At 43.7% G+C, this 19,938-nt stretch overlaps 1 protein-coding gene across 1 annotated transcript in view; it reads right to left on the bottom strand.

The window, feature by feature from the left end:
- DCUN1D2 (DCN1, defective in cullin neddylation 1, domain containing 2) overlaps positions 1-14,848 on the bottom strand; it is a 39,490-nt gene extending 24,642 nt beyond the window's left edge. Inside the window, exons 1-3 of the mRNA XM_011979424.1 lie at positions 13,609-14,848; positions 10,643-10,811; positions 3,787-3,917 (exon numbers count right to left, since the gene is read on the bottom strand). Coding sequence (XP_011834814.1) covers positions 3,787-3,917; positions 10,643-10,811; positions 13,609-13,783 — 475 coding nt within the window. The 5' untranslated portion in view covers positions 13,784-14,848. The remainder of the gene's footprint in view (positions 1-3,786; positions 3,918-10,642; positions 10,812-13,608) is intronic.
- Between the last annotated feature and the right edge of the window lie 5,090 nt (positions 14,849-19,938).

The following is a 19,938-nucleotide window of genomic DNA, read 5'->3' as shown; positions in this document are numbered from 1 at the left end:
AAAAAAAAAAAAAAAATTTTTTTTTAAGTGTGACCACTGACTTCAAAATAAAGGACATTAAGAAATGAAACAAAACATGAAACACCACAAATGAGAATTAGGAAAACTTAGTAATGAGGAAATCACACTCAAGAATTAGAAACAAAGGAAAATCATTCCGGAAATGACTTTACTAGAAGGCACATGAGGGAGATAAACTCAAAGGCAGCCACACACTGCATAACGTCTCCGCCAACGACAGGCCGCGTAAGTGACAGCGGTGCAACAGGACTGCAAAAGTGCATTTTCACTGCACCTTTTCTATGCTTCAGTGTGTTTGGATACACAAATCCTCACCACTGTGTTATGGTTGCCTACCATATTCAGTACGGTCACACGCTGTCCAGGTTTGTATCCTGGGAGCCATGGGCTGTGCCATACTGCTAGGCGTGCAATAGGCTATGCCACCCAGGTTTGCAAACATGCACTCTGTAACGTCGCACAAGGATGAGACTGCCTAACGATGCATTTCTCAGAACCTATCGCTGCCATTATGTGACACATGACAGGTGATGACTTCAGAGAAGAAGATAGTGAAAAAGGAAGAGCATTTTTAAAAGAAAAAAGAAATGAAGTACAGATTAAAAGGACTGAGAGAAAGCAACGCACACTGCCGAAGACTTAACTCCACAGAAGACCCAGCTCCACAGGGGACCCAACTCTATAGGGGACCCAGCTCCACAGAAGACTCAACTCCACAGAGGACCCAACTGCACAGGGGACCCAACCACACAGAGGACCCAGCTCCACAGGGGACCTAGCTCCACAGGGGACCCAGCTCCACAGGGGACCCAGCTCCACAGAAGACCCAACTCCACAGAGGACCTAACTCCAATTAAATGGGTAACTGGAGTTTCCAGAGAGACCAAAACCAAATACAAGGAACAGAACAAATGCTTAAAACTACAATTCAAGAACATTTTCCCTGAAATTAAAAAAAGATTAGAAAGTACTTACTGAAAACACTCAGCATCACATGAGAACCCTGACCACGGATGACCCACAACACCCAGGCACATTTTAGTAAAATTACTGGGCTTCAAAGCAAAAGAAAAAATGGCCTTTGTTTGGGTATTTAGGCAAAACAGTAAGCAACTTACAAGGCCAAGACGACTGGCTTATCATCATCCCGTCTGACAATAACAATCTACGCCAGAAGAAAGTGAGCGACACCCTTGAGACATTCCAAGGAACGAAAAGGAGGCTAGGATTCTGTACCCGTCACGCAAGGACTCGGGGAATACCGTCCCCAGCAGCACTTCCTGGGGATCCACCGGAGAACGAATTTCAAAACCTGTGGGCAGGGAGACGTCAGCGGAAGCCCTGGCGATAAGCAGGGGCTGCTGGGCAACACAGAGCGAGGACCACCCAGAACGACAGGGGAGGCCTGGCTGTGTGCCTGGACAACAAACATGGCCAAACTATTGTTTTAAATGGGGGGAGCGTGTATAACCCCCTTTTCCTTTCCACGACTCACAGTAATTCCACCGGTGGAGACACATCACATCATCACTGAGCCTGTGGTGTGCGCCACGTGGGACTGGCTAACACGTCACCGCGGACATTCTAACGCTACCTTCACCTGCGCCCTGGAGGGCCAGAACAGAAGAAGGGAAACACAGCTTAACACAGACAAGCTCAAGTAGGAAAAATAATCTGTAGTCCTGACTGTGGTTTAGAAGCTTCCAAATGAACCAAAATTTAAAAAATAAAAAAACAAAAAGCCTAGAAACAACGACTCTGAACAAGCACCAGCAGCGACTCCGCCACGGCCTGAAACCAGTTTCCGCTAAAAGAAATCAGGGCTTCTTGGAGAAAAAGTGAGTCCAGGTCTGGGGCAGAAGGCGGCTGGACGAGCCCAGGACAGCCTGCAGTGCAGACAGGAAGGGAGCTGTCACCACCAGAGCACACCAACAGCACTCCACGAGTTCACGGGGACGTGAACAATAAACTGACCCTCGGTCGAAGGAAGCAGGGAACGCACTCGCCCCAGAGGTCATCCTGCCTTTCTGAGCAGCCTGTACCTCTGGCACCAACACCAGGAGATGGAAAGACTTCCTTCTGTGATCATCCCAGCTCACAAAGAGAAAGGGCAGGACAGGCTCTCATCGCTTCGCAGCCCTGAGCGAGGCTGGTCTCAGCACTGCGGGTGTCCTCAGGTGCCGCACATGGCAGGCTCCTGAGCCAAGATGCAGCAGGCACTGCTACTGTTACCCGAGAGGCAAAGCGAGAGCCCAACAGGCCCCACGCGCCTTGTACAGCAGGCACCGCAATTTAGTAACCACAGTGTGCCGAGACGCATCTCAGCACCTTGTATCTCTCGCCAGCCCTCTGTGTCTCTCCCCCGTGCCTCTGCCCGTGTCCCTCTGGCGCCTCTGCTTCCGTACCTCTGTCCCTCTGTCCCCTGTCTCTCTATCCCTCTGTCTGCCGTGCCTCTGTCCCTCTGTCCCCCATGCCTCTGCCCCTCTGTCCCGTCTATCCCTGTCCCCCGTGCCTCTATCCCTGTCCCCCGTGCCTCTGTCCCTCTGTCCCCCATGCTCCTGCCCCTCTGTCCTGTCTCTCTATCCCTATGTCCCCCATACCTCTGTCCTTCTGTTTCCTGTGCCTCTGTCCCTCTGTCCATCTCTCTATCCCTCTGTCCTCCGTGCCTCTGCCCCTCTGTTCCCCATCTCTCTATCCCTGTCCCCTGTACCTCTGTCCTTCTGTCCCCTGTGCCTCTGTCCCTCTGTCCCCCATCTCGCTATCCTTCTGTCCCGTGCCTCTGTCCCTCTGTCCCCCATCTCGCTATCCCTCTGTCCCCCGTGCCTCTGCCCCTCTGTCCCCCCGTGCCTGTGTTCCCTGTCCTTCTGCCCTGTGTCTCTGACCCTGTGCCTGTTCATCTGTGCAACTGGCCTCTCAGGTGATCAGTGCACATCTCCCAGCACCCAACCCAGCTCCACCTCCACTTTCACTGCAGTCCCCGAATCCCTGCTGTAGGGTTAGGAGTGACAGTTAAAGCGAATGCAGACTCCTCAAGTAAAAAAAACATTTATTACTGTCCATGCAAATGGGCCATATTAATGATCCATAAAAATGGATTACAGTATTTTAAAATAAAACACAAAAGTGGGCTAAATTGTTGGTGTGCAGGCTGGGGTCTACGTGGCACAGAGAGAACAATTACGAGCTGACACAGGACATTTACAAATTCGTTTACATTTTAAAATTTAAACATGTGAACCCAGAAGTGGAGAGACGCTATCGACTGAGATCTTCAGGCACATGGTATCATAAACTCATCTACCTACGTACAGAGCAAAGTGTGGAGAAGGCAAGAAACCAAAGGGTGGTCATGTTACAGGTGGGCCAGCCACGGTGGCTCATGCCTGTCATCCCAGTACACTCTGAAGTGGGAGGAATGCCTGAGCTCCGGAGTTCCAGACCAGCACAGGCAACAAGGCAAGACCTTGTCTTTATTAAAAATTAAAAAACAAAAATGAAAATAGCCAGATGCAGTGGTGGACACCTGGAGTCCCAGCTACTCAGGAGACTGAGGTGGGAGGACTGCTTGAGCCCAGGAGATTGAGGCTGCAGTGAGCTGTGACTGTACCACTGCACTCCAGCCTAGGTGACAGAATGAGACCCTATCTCAAAAAAACCAAACCAAAACCTAAAATCATTAGTTGGCTATACAGAAATCATGTTGCTCACATCCACTGATAATCTTATTACGATCTGGCATTTTACATATTTGGATTTCATACTCACCTAAACCTTTCTGCCCTGGGTTCTTAGCGAAACTGAAGGTAAACTGATAAAAATCTTTAAATTTGGCTGTGTCCTTCAGCTCCTGCTCCAGTCTTGGCAGAAGAGCCTTTAGCTTCTCCATGCTGTCACACCTGCAATGAGGGAGACAGTGGTTTGTGCTGCGGCAGACGCACCTCCCTAGTCGACTCTCCTCTTGTCCTCTGTGCAGGAACTGTGGCCAGGCACGCGGGTCCAGCTGGAGACCGTATTTCCCAACTTCTTTTCCTTAGGCGCGGCCTAAGGCTCTAAGTGATCAGGTAAGAGAAGGGAAGGAGGGCGATGCCTCTCTTGCTAAAAGGAATTCAAAATGCTCTAAGACGGATACTGGTGGCGGCTGCCCAGCTCTGGGAATATACTAAAACCACTGAGTCGTAGACTTTAAATGAGAGAAAATATGGTATGTGAATTAGATCTCGATAAAATTATTAAAAGAAAAACCCAAAACTTTTGCCCTCTTCCTGAGAACTGGAACAAGGGCGTGGTCTAACTCGGTGGCTCTGACCATGGAGAGAGGCCCCTGCCCTGCGGTGACAGGGCATGAGGTGAGAAGATGGCAGGGACGAGGGAATGGAAAGACGGAAAGAGCCTATTTCTCTTTTTGACTTGCAGAATGGAGTCGCCCTGCCAGCCTGGGCCACTGCTACCTCTGTCCCATCATACAAGCGAAAAATAAACTCATATAAATCTTAAGCTACCTTATGTAGGGATCTCTTCATTATAGCAGGTTAGATTTAAAATACCCAGGTATTGTAAAACACAGCTCTATATTGTTTTAAAATTGATTTTTTCCATCAAAAAGTCAATAACCTTTAAAAACAGTCAACAGCCTTTAAGGCAGAAATCGACAACAGTAAAACAAAGTCTATCTTTCTAATTTCGACTGCACAGCAAAGCACAGAATAAAAGCAACACTTATCCACTTACCCAAGCAGAGCAGAGGTAAGGAAAGAACATTGGAGAAAGCTTTAGAGAAGCTAGAAAAGGCCATAAAGACGTACACAGAAAAGCACAGATGCAGGACTCAGTCCTGTGTGTAGTCACAGTCCCGTTCTGGTCAACAGCAGGAGGTGGATGTGACAGTGGTCCCATAAAATCATAATGGCACCTAGAGGTTCCTGCCACCTCGGGGTGTCAGAGCCACTGCAATGTCTAGCACAATGCATGACCATTTCTACCTTTAGGTGTGTTTAGATACACAGACTTACCACTGTGTTACAGCTGCCTACGGTACTGAGTACAGTCACCCGCTGAACAGGTTTGTAGCCTAGGAACAACAGGCTGAACCACAGACTAGGTGTATAGTGGGCTGTACCATCTTGGTTTGTGTAAGTACACTCTGTGATGTCTGCACAATGAAATTTCCTAACAATGCACTTCTCAGAGCGTGTCCCTGTCTCTGAAGTGATGCATGACTGCACTGCAGGTGAATGTGAGTGGAAGCACCATCCACATCAACGGTGGCGGCTGGGCCAGGTGCAGCAGTTCGTTCCTGTAATCCCAGCACTTTGAGAGGAGGAGGAGGGAGGATCGCTTGAGGCCTGGAGTTTGAGACCAGTCTGGATGACATAGCTCAGAGACCCACTCTCCACAAAAAATAAAAACTAGCTAGGCATGGTGGCATGTGCCCGAAGTCCCAGCAACCCACTATACCCCAGTTGGCACAACGGAGTGTGATGCTCTTAAAAAAGGGAGTGGGTGGCAGCTAAGGGCTCTTTGCCATTTCAGCCTCCTCTTCCCTCCAGCGAGGCACGGACAATCCGACTTCCGGGCCAGGCCCACTGTGCCCACCACCTATCGGAGCGGTCCTTCAGTGCGCCTCTAGCTGGACGTAAACAGGAACTCACAGTGTGCACCACCTCACATCTGGTGCCTCTGGCTTTGTGACGTCCGAGGTTCGTTCCTGTGGGTATGGACGGCTCCAGCTGTTCATTTTCTTTGCCACATAGAATTCTTGTTATATACATATTTTACGATTCATAAACGCTACTGTTGGTGAACATTCTGGCTGTTTCTAGTTTGCTGGTTTGGAGTAATGGTGTCAACACTTCTGTACACAGATCACAACATACCACGTAGGCACATTCCAGAGTGGCCGGCGGGGTCACAGCGTCTGTGCACCTTCCATTTAGTAACTGATGTCGAACAGTACATTGGAGCTCCCGCTCCACGCACTTTCACTCACATCTGCTGTCGTGTCTTGTTTCAGCCCCCAGAGGGTGGTTTGTTGTGGGGTTCTATTTCACTGAGGTTTTCACCTGCATTTCCCCAGTGAATGAGATTAAGCATCTTATACTTTAACTGGCCCTTGTGCATCCTCTTTTGTAAAGTGCTTGTCAAATCTTTTGCTTGTTTTTCAACATCTTTTTCTTATTGTTTTGTAGAAATTCTTTATATATTAAAGATACAAGCCTTTGCCAGGGTTTTTTTTTTTTTTTTTTGAGACGGAGTCTCGCTCTGTCGCCCGGGCTGGAGTGAGCGGTGCCATCTTGGCTCACTGCAAGCTCCGCCCCCCGGGTTCCCGCCATTCTCCTGCCTCAGCCTCCCGAGTAGCTGGGACTACAAGCGCCGCCACCACGCCCGACTAATTTTTTGTATTTTTAGTAGAGACGGGGTTTCACCATGTTAGCCAAGATGGTCTCGATCTCCTGACCCCGTGATCCGCCCGTCTCGGCCTCCCAAAGTGCTGGGATTACAGGCTTGAGCCACCACGCCCGGCCCTTGCCAGGTATTTTTAAAGAACTTCCACACAGAACAAGGATTGCCTTTCTACTACCTTGATGCTTCTTAACCAGAAGTTCTTATTTTTACTATAATATGCTCTGTCAGTATTTTTCTTTACGGTGATTTATTGTTTCTGTTGATGTTTTAGAAATTATCCTATTTCACAGTCATAAAGACCTTTTCCTATATTATTTTCTACAGACTTTTTGCTTTTGCCTTTCATACTGAGATCTATATCTATCTGAAACTGATGTTTACATATGGTATGCGGTAGAGGTCAGGATTTATTTCTCCCCAAAATACTAGCTAATTCTCCCAGTATCATTTGTTGAAAAAATGTCTGTCTCCACTTAAGTCTAGCTCTGTCGTAAACCAGAAGTCCCTACATACACGGACTTCTTTCTGAGCCCTCCATTCTGCTCCACTGGTCTCTGGTCTATTTATCTGAGCTGGCACTTGATGCCATGTAGTCTTCATTATCGTAGCTGTAAAGTTCTGATTATCTGGCAGAGCAAATCTTCCCATCCTGTTCTTTTCCTTCAAGAACTGCTTTTTGACTGCGCATTTTTATAGAAATTTCAAATCAGCTTGTCAAATTACACATATATAAACCCACTATCTATTAGGATTTTCAAACTGAGATCACATTCAATATAAAAACCTAAGGATAAAATACTGTGTTCCAACCTATGAAGGAAGTATATTTCTCCATTTATTCAGGTCTTGTTTCCTGTCTCTCAATGAGTTATTATTTTCTCTATGGGAGTATCACACATCTTTAATCCGATTTATTCTAGGTATTCTGTATTTTTGAAGATACTGAAAAATGACATATATTTTAAAATTTACTGTTTTGCTGATTGTTGCACTTGGTGTCCTGAAATATAACAGGATTTTATTTGCAGACCTTGGACCCTGTAGTGTGGCTAACGTCACTACCGATTCGAATATTTTATCCATAGATTAGACTAGCTGTGATCTCCTGTTTAATACTGAATAGAAATAGTCATTCAGGTTTTGTTCCGTCTCAAAGGGGAGGTGGCTTACAATTTCCGTAAGTATAATGTTTGCCATAGGAATTTTTTCCTTTTGGTCAGATTAAGAACTGCCCCTCTTATTCTTAGTTTTCCATGAGTTTTTTTTTTTTTTTTTTTTTAATGAAGAAACACTGAATTTGATCAAACCCATCTTATGCACTGGGACGATCCTTTTTTTCTGTTGTTAACCATGGTAAATTAATTATACCGATTGACTTTGTAACATTAAATGGATCTTGCATTCCTGGGTATAACCAACTTTGTCATGATGTATCATCCTGGGCTTATCGTCTTGGATTTTTTGCTAATGACTGGTCAGTTTCCTGATACTGTGTGTAGGATTTTTGCATCTTATCATCTTAGGCATCTTCTGATTCTTATAACTGAGAGTGGCCTATAATTTTCCATTCTCAAATGTTATCCCTTGGTTTTGTCATGAAGCTTGTGCTGGACTTAAAACAAATTGCGAAATCTTTCTTCCTTTACTATTCTCTGGAAAAGGATGTTTAAAATTGGGGACTTTCCTTTTCATTAGGAGTTTGGTCGGATGTGCCAATTAAGTTATCCCAAACAGAAGCTGTCTCTTTGAGACGATTTTAAATTACAGGCTCAAATTCTTAAGAGTTACAGAACTATTAAGATTTTCCATTTCTTCATATGTCAGTTTTAGTAAGTTATATTTTTCATATAGGTTATCAAATTTATTGGCATAAAGCTTTTCATAACAGACTTTTTTTTTTTAATGCTTCTGGCGCCTATCATCTTATCCCTCTTTTCATCTATGTATGTTACTTATGATTTACTACATTTACAAGTCTTTTCAAATAACAAGCTTCTGGCTTTATTGATCCTTCCTAATGACAACTTCTTTTCTATCTGATTATTCTTGTAAATTAAAATACTTTACTTTTCTAATTTACTTGTAAATTCGAAGTAAATTTTCTAATTTACTTGTAAATTAGAATACTGCTTCAAAAATATTAATTCCTTCCTTCTATATTCTTTTTCTATTTCTTGAGATGGAAGGCTTTGTTCACTGATTTTCAGCCTTTCCTTCTTTCTAAAATATGCATTTAATAAGCTGAATTCTACAAGCTTACATATATTTTCACTATCCAAGATATTTTCTAATTTCCACTGTAACTTCTTTCTCATCCCAAGGGTTACTCAGAGGTATGCAATATCCACACATATCCTACCCAGTTATCTTTTTGTTACATTCCTAGTTTAACTATACTGTGGTCAGAAGACATACTCTGTATCATTTCAAACCTCTGAAAATTGTTGCAATTTACTTAATAGCCCAGTTTATTGTCAATTTTTATTAATGTTCTGTGCCTTTAATAAAGTTTTTTTTTTTTTTTTTTAATTTTAAACACCAGGAGAGAACACGAACATAATCCCCCACTACCACAAATTATGCAGTCCAGTTTCCCACATTTGGGAAAATCACAGGCGTCAGCACATCTGGAATGCAATGGATAAGCCCAGCCCCGGGAAAACCACCTTCATGATCATGGTATCTCTCCTGCCAGGCTGTTTTGTGTTTTCTTTTGAAAAGAAAACGTATTCTTCAACATCGAAGGCAACGTTCTAAATGTTCTCCTAGGCCATTTTTTGTGCTGTCCAAATCTTCTATTTCCTCACTAATTTTTCATCCACTCATCCTATCAGTTACTACGATGTGTGTGAAAACTCCTCACTTTGATCATGGATTTGCATCTTTCTCTTTGTAGTTGCTTATTTTTGCTTTAAACACTTTGGGACTCTTCAATAAATACATAAAAACATAAGTGTGACTGCTTTCCAGGTGAGATAAACCCTTTATCATCATGAAATGGTCCTCCTTATCTGCAGAGTTCCTGTGTGCCTCAAAGCTGTTTTAGTTGTATCTATTTTAAACAATAGGAACAGGTGACATTTAAACATCCATCTGGGCCAGGCATGGTGGCTCCCGCCTGTAATCCTAGCACTTTGGGAGGCTGAGGCAAGGTGGATCGCCTGAAGTCGGGAGTTCAAGACCAGCCAGGCCAATACGGTGAAACCCCGTCTCTACTAAAAATACAAAAATTAGCTGGGCGTGGTGGCAGGCGCCTGCAATCCCAGCTACTCAGGAGACTGAGGCAAGAGAATTGCTTGAACCCAAGAGATGGAGTTTGCTGTGAGCTGAGATCGTGCCACTGCACTCCAGCCTAGGTGACAGAATGAGACTCCATCTCAAAAAACAAATAATTAAGAGTACACTCGAAAATAACAATAAAAAGTAGAGTAAATGCATAAACTGGCAACATAATCATTTATATTATCAAGTATCATACACTGCACATAACTGGATGTGCTACGCTTTTATACGAATGGCAGAGCAGCAGGTTTGTCTGTGCCAGCACCACCACACACAGGCAATGTATTGAGCTATGACATTATGATGGCTGGGATGCAGGAATTTTTTAGCCCCATTCTAACCTTACAGGACCACTGTTGTATAAGCGGTCCACTGTTGACCGAAATGTCACTATGCAGTGCATGACTGTTGTTCAATAAGCTTAATGATTAAGAGAGTCACATTAGGCCCTTTCATTTACTTTTATAACTTATCTGTAAGTGAGAAACACCTTATTAATGAAGCCTTTATCCCAATCCTGTAGGTAGAATAGAAAAATGTTACAAGCAAAAAACCAAAATGACATCTTAATTTTTAACATAGCAGCATAATAAATTCTACATTTAATATACAGTATTATGAAATAACATGAATGAATTGAACCTGGTATTTACTGTCAATTCAAAATTGGAAAGAAAAAAACTCAAAAAGAAGAAAATGAGTTACAAAAGGGGTTAATATGAAAAAATCAAAATGTGAAATGAAATAAAGCTTTAAACTGAAAATTAAAAGGAAACCAAAGGCTTAATAGTGCAGAGAGTGCAGATGCATAAGAAATTTTTAAGACACACAAAGAAAATAAACATATGAAATTAATATGTAGAGGTTGCTGAAAAATAATTAATGTTAAAAGTATTTTCATTTCTGAAAAAATTTAAGCTACGAATAATTGACTTACCCGAGTTCTGTCATGCCATCTAGAAATTCCTTTCTGCTAAATTCACACTGAGTTGCTGCCCTGAACTTCCACGCTATGACCAACACACTGATACTGGCAGGATCTAGGCTCAGATCATCACAAAACTGTTGAATCCCATCGATTCCAATTTTGTTTTCATCTTGTGGATCTGTAGTTAATATCAGGGGTAAAGGAAGTTATACTATTTTGAAAAGGAATTCTAAAATAGGAGGTTTGAATCCTAGCATTCTATTATACTACATAGTTCTAGCAAGCGTGTTTCCAATACATCAATCAATAGGCTGCAGTTTTCTACTACACATGAAAGAAATAGTGAGCAACTAATAATTTATCCAGAAAACGGTCCTATTTTTAAAATCTAGGTTTCTGGGTCTTAGGGAAAAAAAAAATCATTGAATTTTTTTTGAGAAGATCTGTTCACTAAGAAAAATTTAATTTCCCTAAAGTGAAATAAAAATTCAAGTTTAGAGAAATTTAGCTCACCCAAAGGCAAACTGCTATAAAAGATACTGTATTGATAAAGTATTTACAATACCTTGGGTTTTTATCACAACTCTGCCAAAGTAAATGAATGATTGATGTTCTTCTTAAGTGATTTCATTTGCTAGTTCTAATGGTACTGGACAATAACTATTTTTCAGAATCATTTAGCTTATGTATCCGCATTTAATAGCTTAGAAATTCAGGTTCCCCACTCCCTATTCCTAGTTATAAATAAAATTAAAGAACTTAGCATTTGTTTATCAGAAAATCAAACTGTAAAATATATTTAAGGCATCCCAGCAAGACTTCACTAAAGCTAGTAATTTCAGACAGATTATATCATATTGTCGTAATGCATATGTAAATTGTGGGTTTAGAAGGTAAAAATAGAAAACCTGTAGCTTCTTTGCTCAAAGAAAGATTAGGTAGGATACACTTTTCTTCCCCTTCACACAAAATCTAACTCTGGTCATTTAAGTAGTTTACTACTACATATATATAGTTAACAAAGAAAAATGGTAACAAAAATGAAGAAAACCATAAACATCCTTCTAACTCTATTCTCATATCAGGGAGAAAACCTCAGCATAGTTTATGGGACACAGGTTCTGTAAAAAAATAAATCCCCACTTATCACCTTATTCAATTCCATCTGCTAATATTATACTTCATGAATAGAAATACTGATCTACAATGCTCTGACCTCATAAACCATCTCAGTAAATTTGATTACAACCATATTCAATATTTCAAGTAATTTTGCAAATACTTGTTCATTTGTATATGCTAACGTAATAACCAATGTTATATTTGTCAACAGTCTTAGAACTATGTTTATTTTTAGAGCTTAAAGTGATTGTACCATGTTTCCACTTTAACTGACTATAACTGCATGAATAAAGTTAAATAATAATGAAGGGATGAAGCTTCAATAACACTTAAAGACACAATTTTCCACTTATACACAAGTATTTTTTCAAAAACAGCTGTATATATTTAAAAAACTTTAAAAAATCTGCATAAAAAGCTTATGACTTACAAAATTAGCTCAACAACTAACTTAGCCAAAAATGTTGGAAGTAGACTAATACTTAACTAAAAACAATTTTCATTCTTTGGGAAGTACAATAAGTACAAATCTGGTTTGTTTTACCACTGACTACGTTTCTGAGCCAAGATTTTTAAAAGCAATTTTCAACTCACTTTTCAGATCTAAACAGAAAGACTAAAGCACACACACAGTATTTTAAAAAGTAAAAAATGAAAATAATAAATAAACAAGAACTAGGCCGGGTGCGGTGGCTCACGCCTGTAATCCCAGCACTTTGGGAGGCCAAGGCAGGTGGATCATGAGGTCAAGAGATCGAGACCATCCTGGCCAACATGGTGAAACCCCGTCTCTACTGAAAATACAAAAATTAGCTGGGCGTGGTGGCGGGTGCCTGTAGTCCCAGCTACTCGGGAGGCTGAGGCAGGAGAATCGTTTGAATGTGGGAGGCAGAGGATGCAGAGAGCCGAGATCATACCACTGCACTCCAGCCTGGCGACAGAGTGAGACGCCGTCTCAGACACACACACACACACACACCCCCCCTAATAAACAAACAAACAGGAACTTAAAGCCAAGGAAATTATTGTATATTTGGGCTAATACTTGTTTAAATGAGAGTCAGGGCTTGGTTTTGTTTTAAAGTTTTAGAAAACTTGGCCTTAAAAACTGGTAGAAAGAAAAAGCAAAATAAGTCAGCTCTTAGATGGCTGCCTCCCCCTCTGCACTGAAGATGAAATTTAAAACCCGCAGAGGGGCGTGGATCTGCATAGGCTCATCATGGCAGTCTTAGTGCAAGGCACAGCTGCATTTTGACGAGAAAAGCTCCCATCCAAGCACTGATGTCAATAAAAATCACAACTGCTCACAATCTGAAACAGAAGGTTTCTTTGCTGAGAGCTTTTCCCAAACCCTCTCAAACCACTGAAGCTACTTCAGTGCTAACACGCCACTGCCCGGGCAAGGAAAACACTAAGGTTTACCCTCACTTCAGGATCATCTTCATGATTTGGTGTTGTTCTTAACCTTCTCATCATCAATATTTCAGCCTAAACAGAAGTGCTTGAAAAAAATACTGTATTAACAGACATATTCACGCCAACACACCAAGCCTCCCAGCAGCAGCTGTTCCCTGACAGGCTGTGCAGTGTCAGACTCACCACACAGAACAAGCAGGCACAGGCCTGGTCCTGCTCCATCGCCGACTCCCCTCTTCTCGCCCTCCCCACCCCCACCAATCACAGTCCCAGCCCCATTGAAACGGAAGAAAGTGGATTCTGCAGCTGAACGTGGGGAGGAGAAGCACCAGCAGCCCGGAGATCTGCCCCTGGCACCAGAAAGAACCTGCAAGTGCAGCGTGCAGGCCGCTCACGGAGGCCGACATCCGTCCAGCTTTGCTGCCCTCACCTCTTACCTTTGTACCTGCCGTACAGCTGCTCCAGCTTCTTCTTGTCCACAGTGTTCCGCATGGACTCCCTGTGGAACGAGTCTGGGTTTTGGAAGAAGCTGTCCGTGGCCTCGTCTAGTCTCCACTCATTCTGCGTTAAGCAGTAGATAGCAGTTCTCTCGCCAGCCTGAGTGCATGCCATAAACTGGCGGACCTTGTCCTTCTGAGACGATTTAAGCTTATGCTTTGGGATGCAAAAGAAGTAGGAAAGCCAATGAAGCCGCTCGGGGTTCGTCCCAGCTCTAGCCTAACGCCTGCACTTTAACTGGGCAGAATTAGAGACAAAGCCTTGCTCGTCATCAGTTAAAAAGACTGCACGGTCTTCCGAAACAACAGTACCTACACTGTAACAAACAGGCAGTCTAAGCTTCAGAAAGTATGAGAATTAACATCTTATACAGAATACATTCTGTTCGCCACCCAGTTCACTCTGCACGAAGTGTGACTATCATTTTTCTAAAGCTCTCAGGAACTCTGTAACGCACACCTAGCCTCTGAGGACACCGGGCAAGGACCTCACGGCGTCACCGGGGCCCCAGCCGCAGGGTCTTCTTTGGTTTCAATAAACTTCAGGCTTTAATGAACAGAAAGAGGCTGTGCAGTTTGCAGACATTTTTTCCCAGTTTAAATCAGCAGAATCACATTGATGAAAATGTACACAAATAACTAAGCATCGTGTTAAAAGTAATTTACGGAAGTTTCACAAGCAGGCACAAAAAAAGCCTGTTATGATTAAATGGAAACAATAATACTAATAACAAGAATGCCTCTGTATACCAGACAGAAATAAAATGAAAAATAGGACAGAGGATCTGGGCAGGCAATAAATAACAACACTGCCAAGCAGCTGTACTATATATAGTATATAATGAAACAAAGTAACATCTTGACACTTCCAGATATAGGAGGGCTGAGATTCCACTTATCTAAAGTAACTTGATGATGTAATCCCAGCACTTTGGGAGGCTGAGGCGGATCACTTGAGGTCAGGAGTTCAAGACCATCCTGGCCAACATGGAGAAACCCCATCGCTACTAAAAATACAAAAATTAGCTGGGCGTTGTGGCACGCGCCTATAGTCCCAGCTACTTGGGAGGCTGAGGCAGGAGAATCACTTGAACCTGGGAGGTGGAGACTGCAGTGAGCTGAGATCACGCCACTGCACTCCAGCCTGGGCGACAGAGCAAGACTCCATCTCAATCAATCAATCAATCAATAAAGAAACCTGATGAAAGCAACACTGGAAAAAAAAGTGATTCACTAACTTCTCTAAATCCAAACAGACCTTAGAATCCACTGGAAGCTAATGTTTTACAAAAATGCTTTACACAATAATATAAGGGGGAAATTTTTTACTCAAAAGGATTTATACTCAATCTTGTTCAAATAAAGATGAGACAACTTATAAAAACACATGGAATGAATTACAACATAACGAAAGTGTACAGAAGGATAACAAGGTATGGTTGAGAAAGGGGTGCCGTTAGTGCAAGGATGTGCCTGTCACATGTTAAGAGCTGGAAATCAGGCTCCAAGCTTCCCCAGTGCCACAGCAAAGAAAACATGATTAGTTAGGAAAATCCATTTTCATAAGATCTAAAACCTTACCAGCAGCTCAGAAGTGGTATAGACCCTTCTGGCCTAAAACCTGAGGGAAACGTCTCCTGGGCTCCTGGCAAAGTTCCATGCCCCCTCACACATACCAACTCCTCACCAAAATGCCAACCACGTACAGCAGAGCCAGCTTCCAGAAGGTTTTTTTTTTTTGAGACAGGAAATCAAAAAGCATGCTGATGCCAAAATACCAGAGGACGATTCCGCAGGAGCGTTAAGATAACACTGTCCAGATACATACTCTCCCACGTGCATCTGCGACCTCTGGGTCCTAAGGCCTTTCAGGAGGTCCACAGAACCACCTTCCTGAGCGTCCTAAGCCGCCACCGGCCTTGCTCACTCTCGTTCTCACAGAGTGCATAGCAGAGGCCTCCACGGGCCGCAAGGCTTGTGATATCACAGGAATGAACGTGAGATTCGAGAGCCTATCTTTGATCAAGCTAGACATTAAAATATTTGCAAAAATGTAATAGGTTTATTATTGCTAATTAAATATAGAAATATTTTAATACTTCCTATTTTAATTTCTAATATGGTAAATATTGATGACTATTACCCACATAAACAAGAGCTCTCATTTAAGAATGGGGTTCTAATCATTCTTAAAAATATATAGGAAATGTGATATATACTACATATATCTATATATATATATCTATACCACAATAGGAAAAACATACATACCACGGCATACTACACAGCCATAAAAAGGACCGAGACTATGTCCTTTGCAGCAACATGGATGGAGCTAGAGGCCATTTTCCTAAGTGAACTGGCGCAGGAACAGATAACCAAATGCCACATGTTCTCACTTGTAAGTGGGAGCTGAACACTGAGCACGTGTGGACACAAAGAAGGAACAACAGACACCGGGGCCTGCTTGAGAGTGGCAGGAGGGAGAGGATCCCCAAACTGCCCACCAGGTACCGTGCTCATTACCAGGCTGACGAGATCATCTGTACGCCAACTCCCATGACACACAGTTGACCTTTGTAACAAACCTGCGCACGTACCCCGAACCTAAAAGTTAGAAAAAACAAACCCGAAAACCACACAACTCCTGAGACTAAACCCTGAGAGAACTGCTAACTCAGGTGAGGCTACAGAATTAACATTTCGGCTACTCAGAACAATGAGTGTTCAGCATTTGGGAGTCTTGAATCCCTTTTGGAATCTGAGGAGTCACAGGTCTGCCCTCCAGGAACACATATATGGACCTCACATGTGCAGGCAGCTTTGCATAAAATTTCAGTGGTTTCACAGATGGCTTAAGCCCATCTGCTAAGTCCTCATAAGGTAGGGGAAGGCAGAACTTAGATGAAGAACTGATGAAGATCAGAAGCCTTCACTCAGCCAACTTTCTCTCTTAATGTTCCAGTCAGCAGTTGGCTCTGCCATCTCAGGCCTGTGGGTCTGTTGCAAAAGCCGACAGCCGTAGGCTGTGTTCCAATAAAACTCAATTTACAAAAACAGACAGCTAGCCTGTGGGCTGTAGTTTGCTGAACCCGATCTAGATTCTAGAGGAATAAATGGAATACATATTCACTACATTATTTTCTGAAACTGAGCTTTTGAATAGAACTAAACGAAAAATTCGAGGTTGTATTATCTGGTAAGATCAAATTGAACTAAATTAAGGCAGATGCCATACTCTCTGACAGTAAGCTGACAAAAGATACAGCTAGAGTCTTTTTATGAAGTTGACAGCCTTCCCAAGGGAGGGTGAGCAAAGCCAAGAATTACCCCAAAAACCTTAAGATAAAGGCAGAAGTGCAACCCCCAAAATGGTCCACCACTAAGAACAGCCATGACATCCTTATTATGGAAGTGGCCATCATTGCTAGATTTAAAAATTCTGCCATGGTTATACAACAAAATTTAGTATATCCATATAACGGAACATAATTCGGCCATAAAAAGGAATGAAGTATTGATACATGCCACATGGAAGAACCTCAAAAGTACGACACTGAGTAAAAGCCAGGCACAAGAAGCCACACAGGGTACGATTCCACTTATACGAAATATCCAGAACGGGCAAATGTCTATAGAGAGAAAGGTGAGTGGTAGCCAGGGGCTGGGGCAAGGGAGGAGTTGGGAGTGACCGCTAATGGGTACACAGTTATTGTTCGGGATGACAAAAATGTTTTAGGACTAGATAGAGGTGGTGGTTCCACAAATTCGTGGACGTACTAAACACCACTGAATTGTACACTTTAAAATAGTTAATTTTATGTTATGTGAATTTCACCTAAAAAAATTCAACATTGTACCCTTAGACCCTCCAAGACTAATCAGCCAAACAATATACTCTTCGGTGACTGAACTATTTAACCAGCATTATACAACTGATGACTCCACATCAGGAAATCTGGAATGTGGAAATTTGGAAGATATGATGGTGTCTGATCTTGAGCTCCTGCCAGTCACCCCTTGAAGCCTCCCCTAATATGTGACAACACCGTTACACTAGCAGCCTAATTTCTTAGAACTCTAGAAGAACAGATGCAGGAGCACATGGATCCAGGCCATTCAAAGTGGTTTTGAACCATTACTATTAGCTATAGAGTGGACAGAAGTTGGTATCGAGAAACACGAAGATTCCCCTGGAATCTACTCAAACTGCTTGATGTCACAAGATACTCCAGCAAACCCTGAACCACACGGTGGTGCCAAGGCACTGGTTCTGAATGAGCAAGAGAAGCTCTGGGGTCTAGGCTTAGCCCATCAACAGGCCTCTGGCCAGTCAACAAAGCTGCAATCATTTGATGTCACCCCTTACAGGTTCCTCCATAAAATAACAGTGATTAAAGCAAAGATCGATAGCCAAGTCTAAAGACTACGCGCTTCATGTCCAAAAGTGACTAAGAGACCCAAGTTGCCTCTTGTGAAAAAGGGAACTGGCATAAAGCTTCTTAGGAAACAAAAAGGATCGTCAACTAAAAAACTACAGGAGAGAGGAGGAAGCCCTGAGTCTCCCTAGACAGGACTGAACCCAGGTCAAACTAACAAAGGCCCAGACGCTAGCAGGAAGCTTTGAGTGCACCCAGACAGGACTGAACTCAGGTCAATCTAATCAAGGTCGACACACTGGAACTAGGACGGCCCTTCAAGCGCACAGCCTTCACTGAGGCTTACCACGTCATGCAAGTTAAATTATTAAGGCCAGCTTTTAAAGTGTGTACATGGGGCGGGGGGGCATTTTCTAGGTTTCATTATTTTATTCTGTTAAAATGTACACAATTCTTGAAATAAAAATCTAGACAATCCAGTGGAAACAGCAAATAAAATCTCTAAACTATGAAAAAGTCTCAAACACTTTAATTGTGACCTTGTGAAAAACGACTCATATAATCTGGCACGAAGGATACCCATATGTAAAAGCGAAAGAAATTACTCTTAAAATGTCCTTAGGGTCGCCTTACAAGGGGCTGGCCGGCCAATCATGTTGATCAAACAAACTACATAAGCTTATGGATCACTTTGACTGTTTTGGTATACAGCACGCTAGAGGGAGGGGGAGTTAAATTCATCCCTGCTCTTGGATCTCCAATCTCGGCAGCTGGGGAACGCTCCTCTCCCGCATCCTGAACATGGTCGTTTTCCCCAAGCTAAGTTCCTGTCCACTCTGCCCCTTTCGTCCTAAAAGCTGGAGCGAGCTATCTCCACCTGCCCAGGTGTGCATCCTAACTCATGCTACCTGGCTCCAGCCCGGCCTCCGCAGTGACCCCTAAGGGTCACAAAAGCCCGGCTGCTGCAGTCAGTGGGACCTTTTCAGCTGCTCTTTGGTCAGCACTGCTGATGGCTCCTTCCTCCTTTAAACTCCATCCTCTTGGTTTCCACACATTCTAGTCTCCTGGTTTCTCCTACTCGCCCTTCTCCGTCTCCTTTGTGGCTCTTCTCCCATCCTGAAGCTTGTCCTCACCCTCCACTCCCCTCTACACGTTACCGTGTCCCTTCGCCGGTGGCTCTCTGGGCCTTAGCTAGGACAATCTTTCTGCTCCTATATGTCACCATCGCCTACCACTAAGGGTCCGTGCATTCTGTTTCTTCTGCCTGGAGCTGCACAAGGCTGGCTGCCCCTGGCACCTCACTTTTCCTCTGGCTAATTTCCAGAGAAATTCTCGAGTTCAACTCACACCCTCAGCATTTGACACCACTCCCACACCCGCATCCTACAGGTTCCTGGAACCCGTGCCTTAGCCCTTGTCCCAACTGTGGTTAAACAGTTGTGCATCTGTTGCCTGTCTCCCCTGCTGGGGCATCAGCTCCCTCAACGCCAAAATCACGCCCGGCCCAGCACCAGTCACCCCCAGCAGCACCCTACTGGCCTCTGAATGGATGTGGACTGAATAAATCCCATCCATCACCATGGTTTCCACCACATTTCAAACTGATGTGCACCTCCAGCAGCCTCACTCCTGGGCTGCAGAACTCTACCAGCTCCACAGACGCACAGCTAGGGCCACGCTACAGCCCCCTCCAGGCCCCGCTAGAGCCCCGCTGCGCCTCCCCTTCCCCTCCCAGCGGCAGGGCCTCCCCCGCGAATCTGCGCTTCTGGCGCATTCCTTCCTTGCGCTGTTTTGGTCAACAGCCTCAGCATCTGCACAGACGCCCGCAGGAGCAGCCGAGCCCTCGCCTGCCTCGACTGCCCGTTTCGGAGCCGCCCTGGGAAGCCCGCGG

Source organism: Mandrillus leucophaeus, unplaced genomic scaffold, assembly GCF_000951045.1.
Source record: "Mandrillus leucophaeus isolate KB7577 unplaced genomic scaffold, Mleu.le_1.0 Scaffold201, whole genome shotgun sequence".
Taxonomy (NCBI): domain Eukaryota; kingdom Metazoa; phylum Chordata; class Mammalia; order Primates; family Cercopithecidae; genus Mandrillus; species Mandrillus leucophaeus.
The sequence above is the reverse complement of the archived record's forward strand: the minus strand, read 5'-3'. Positions and strand labels throughout refer to the sequence as shown.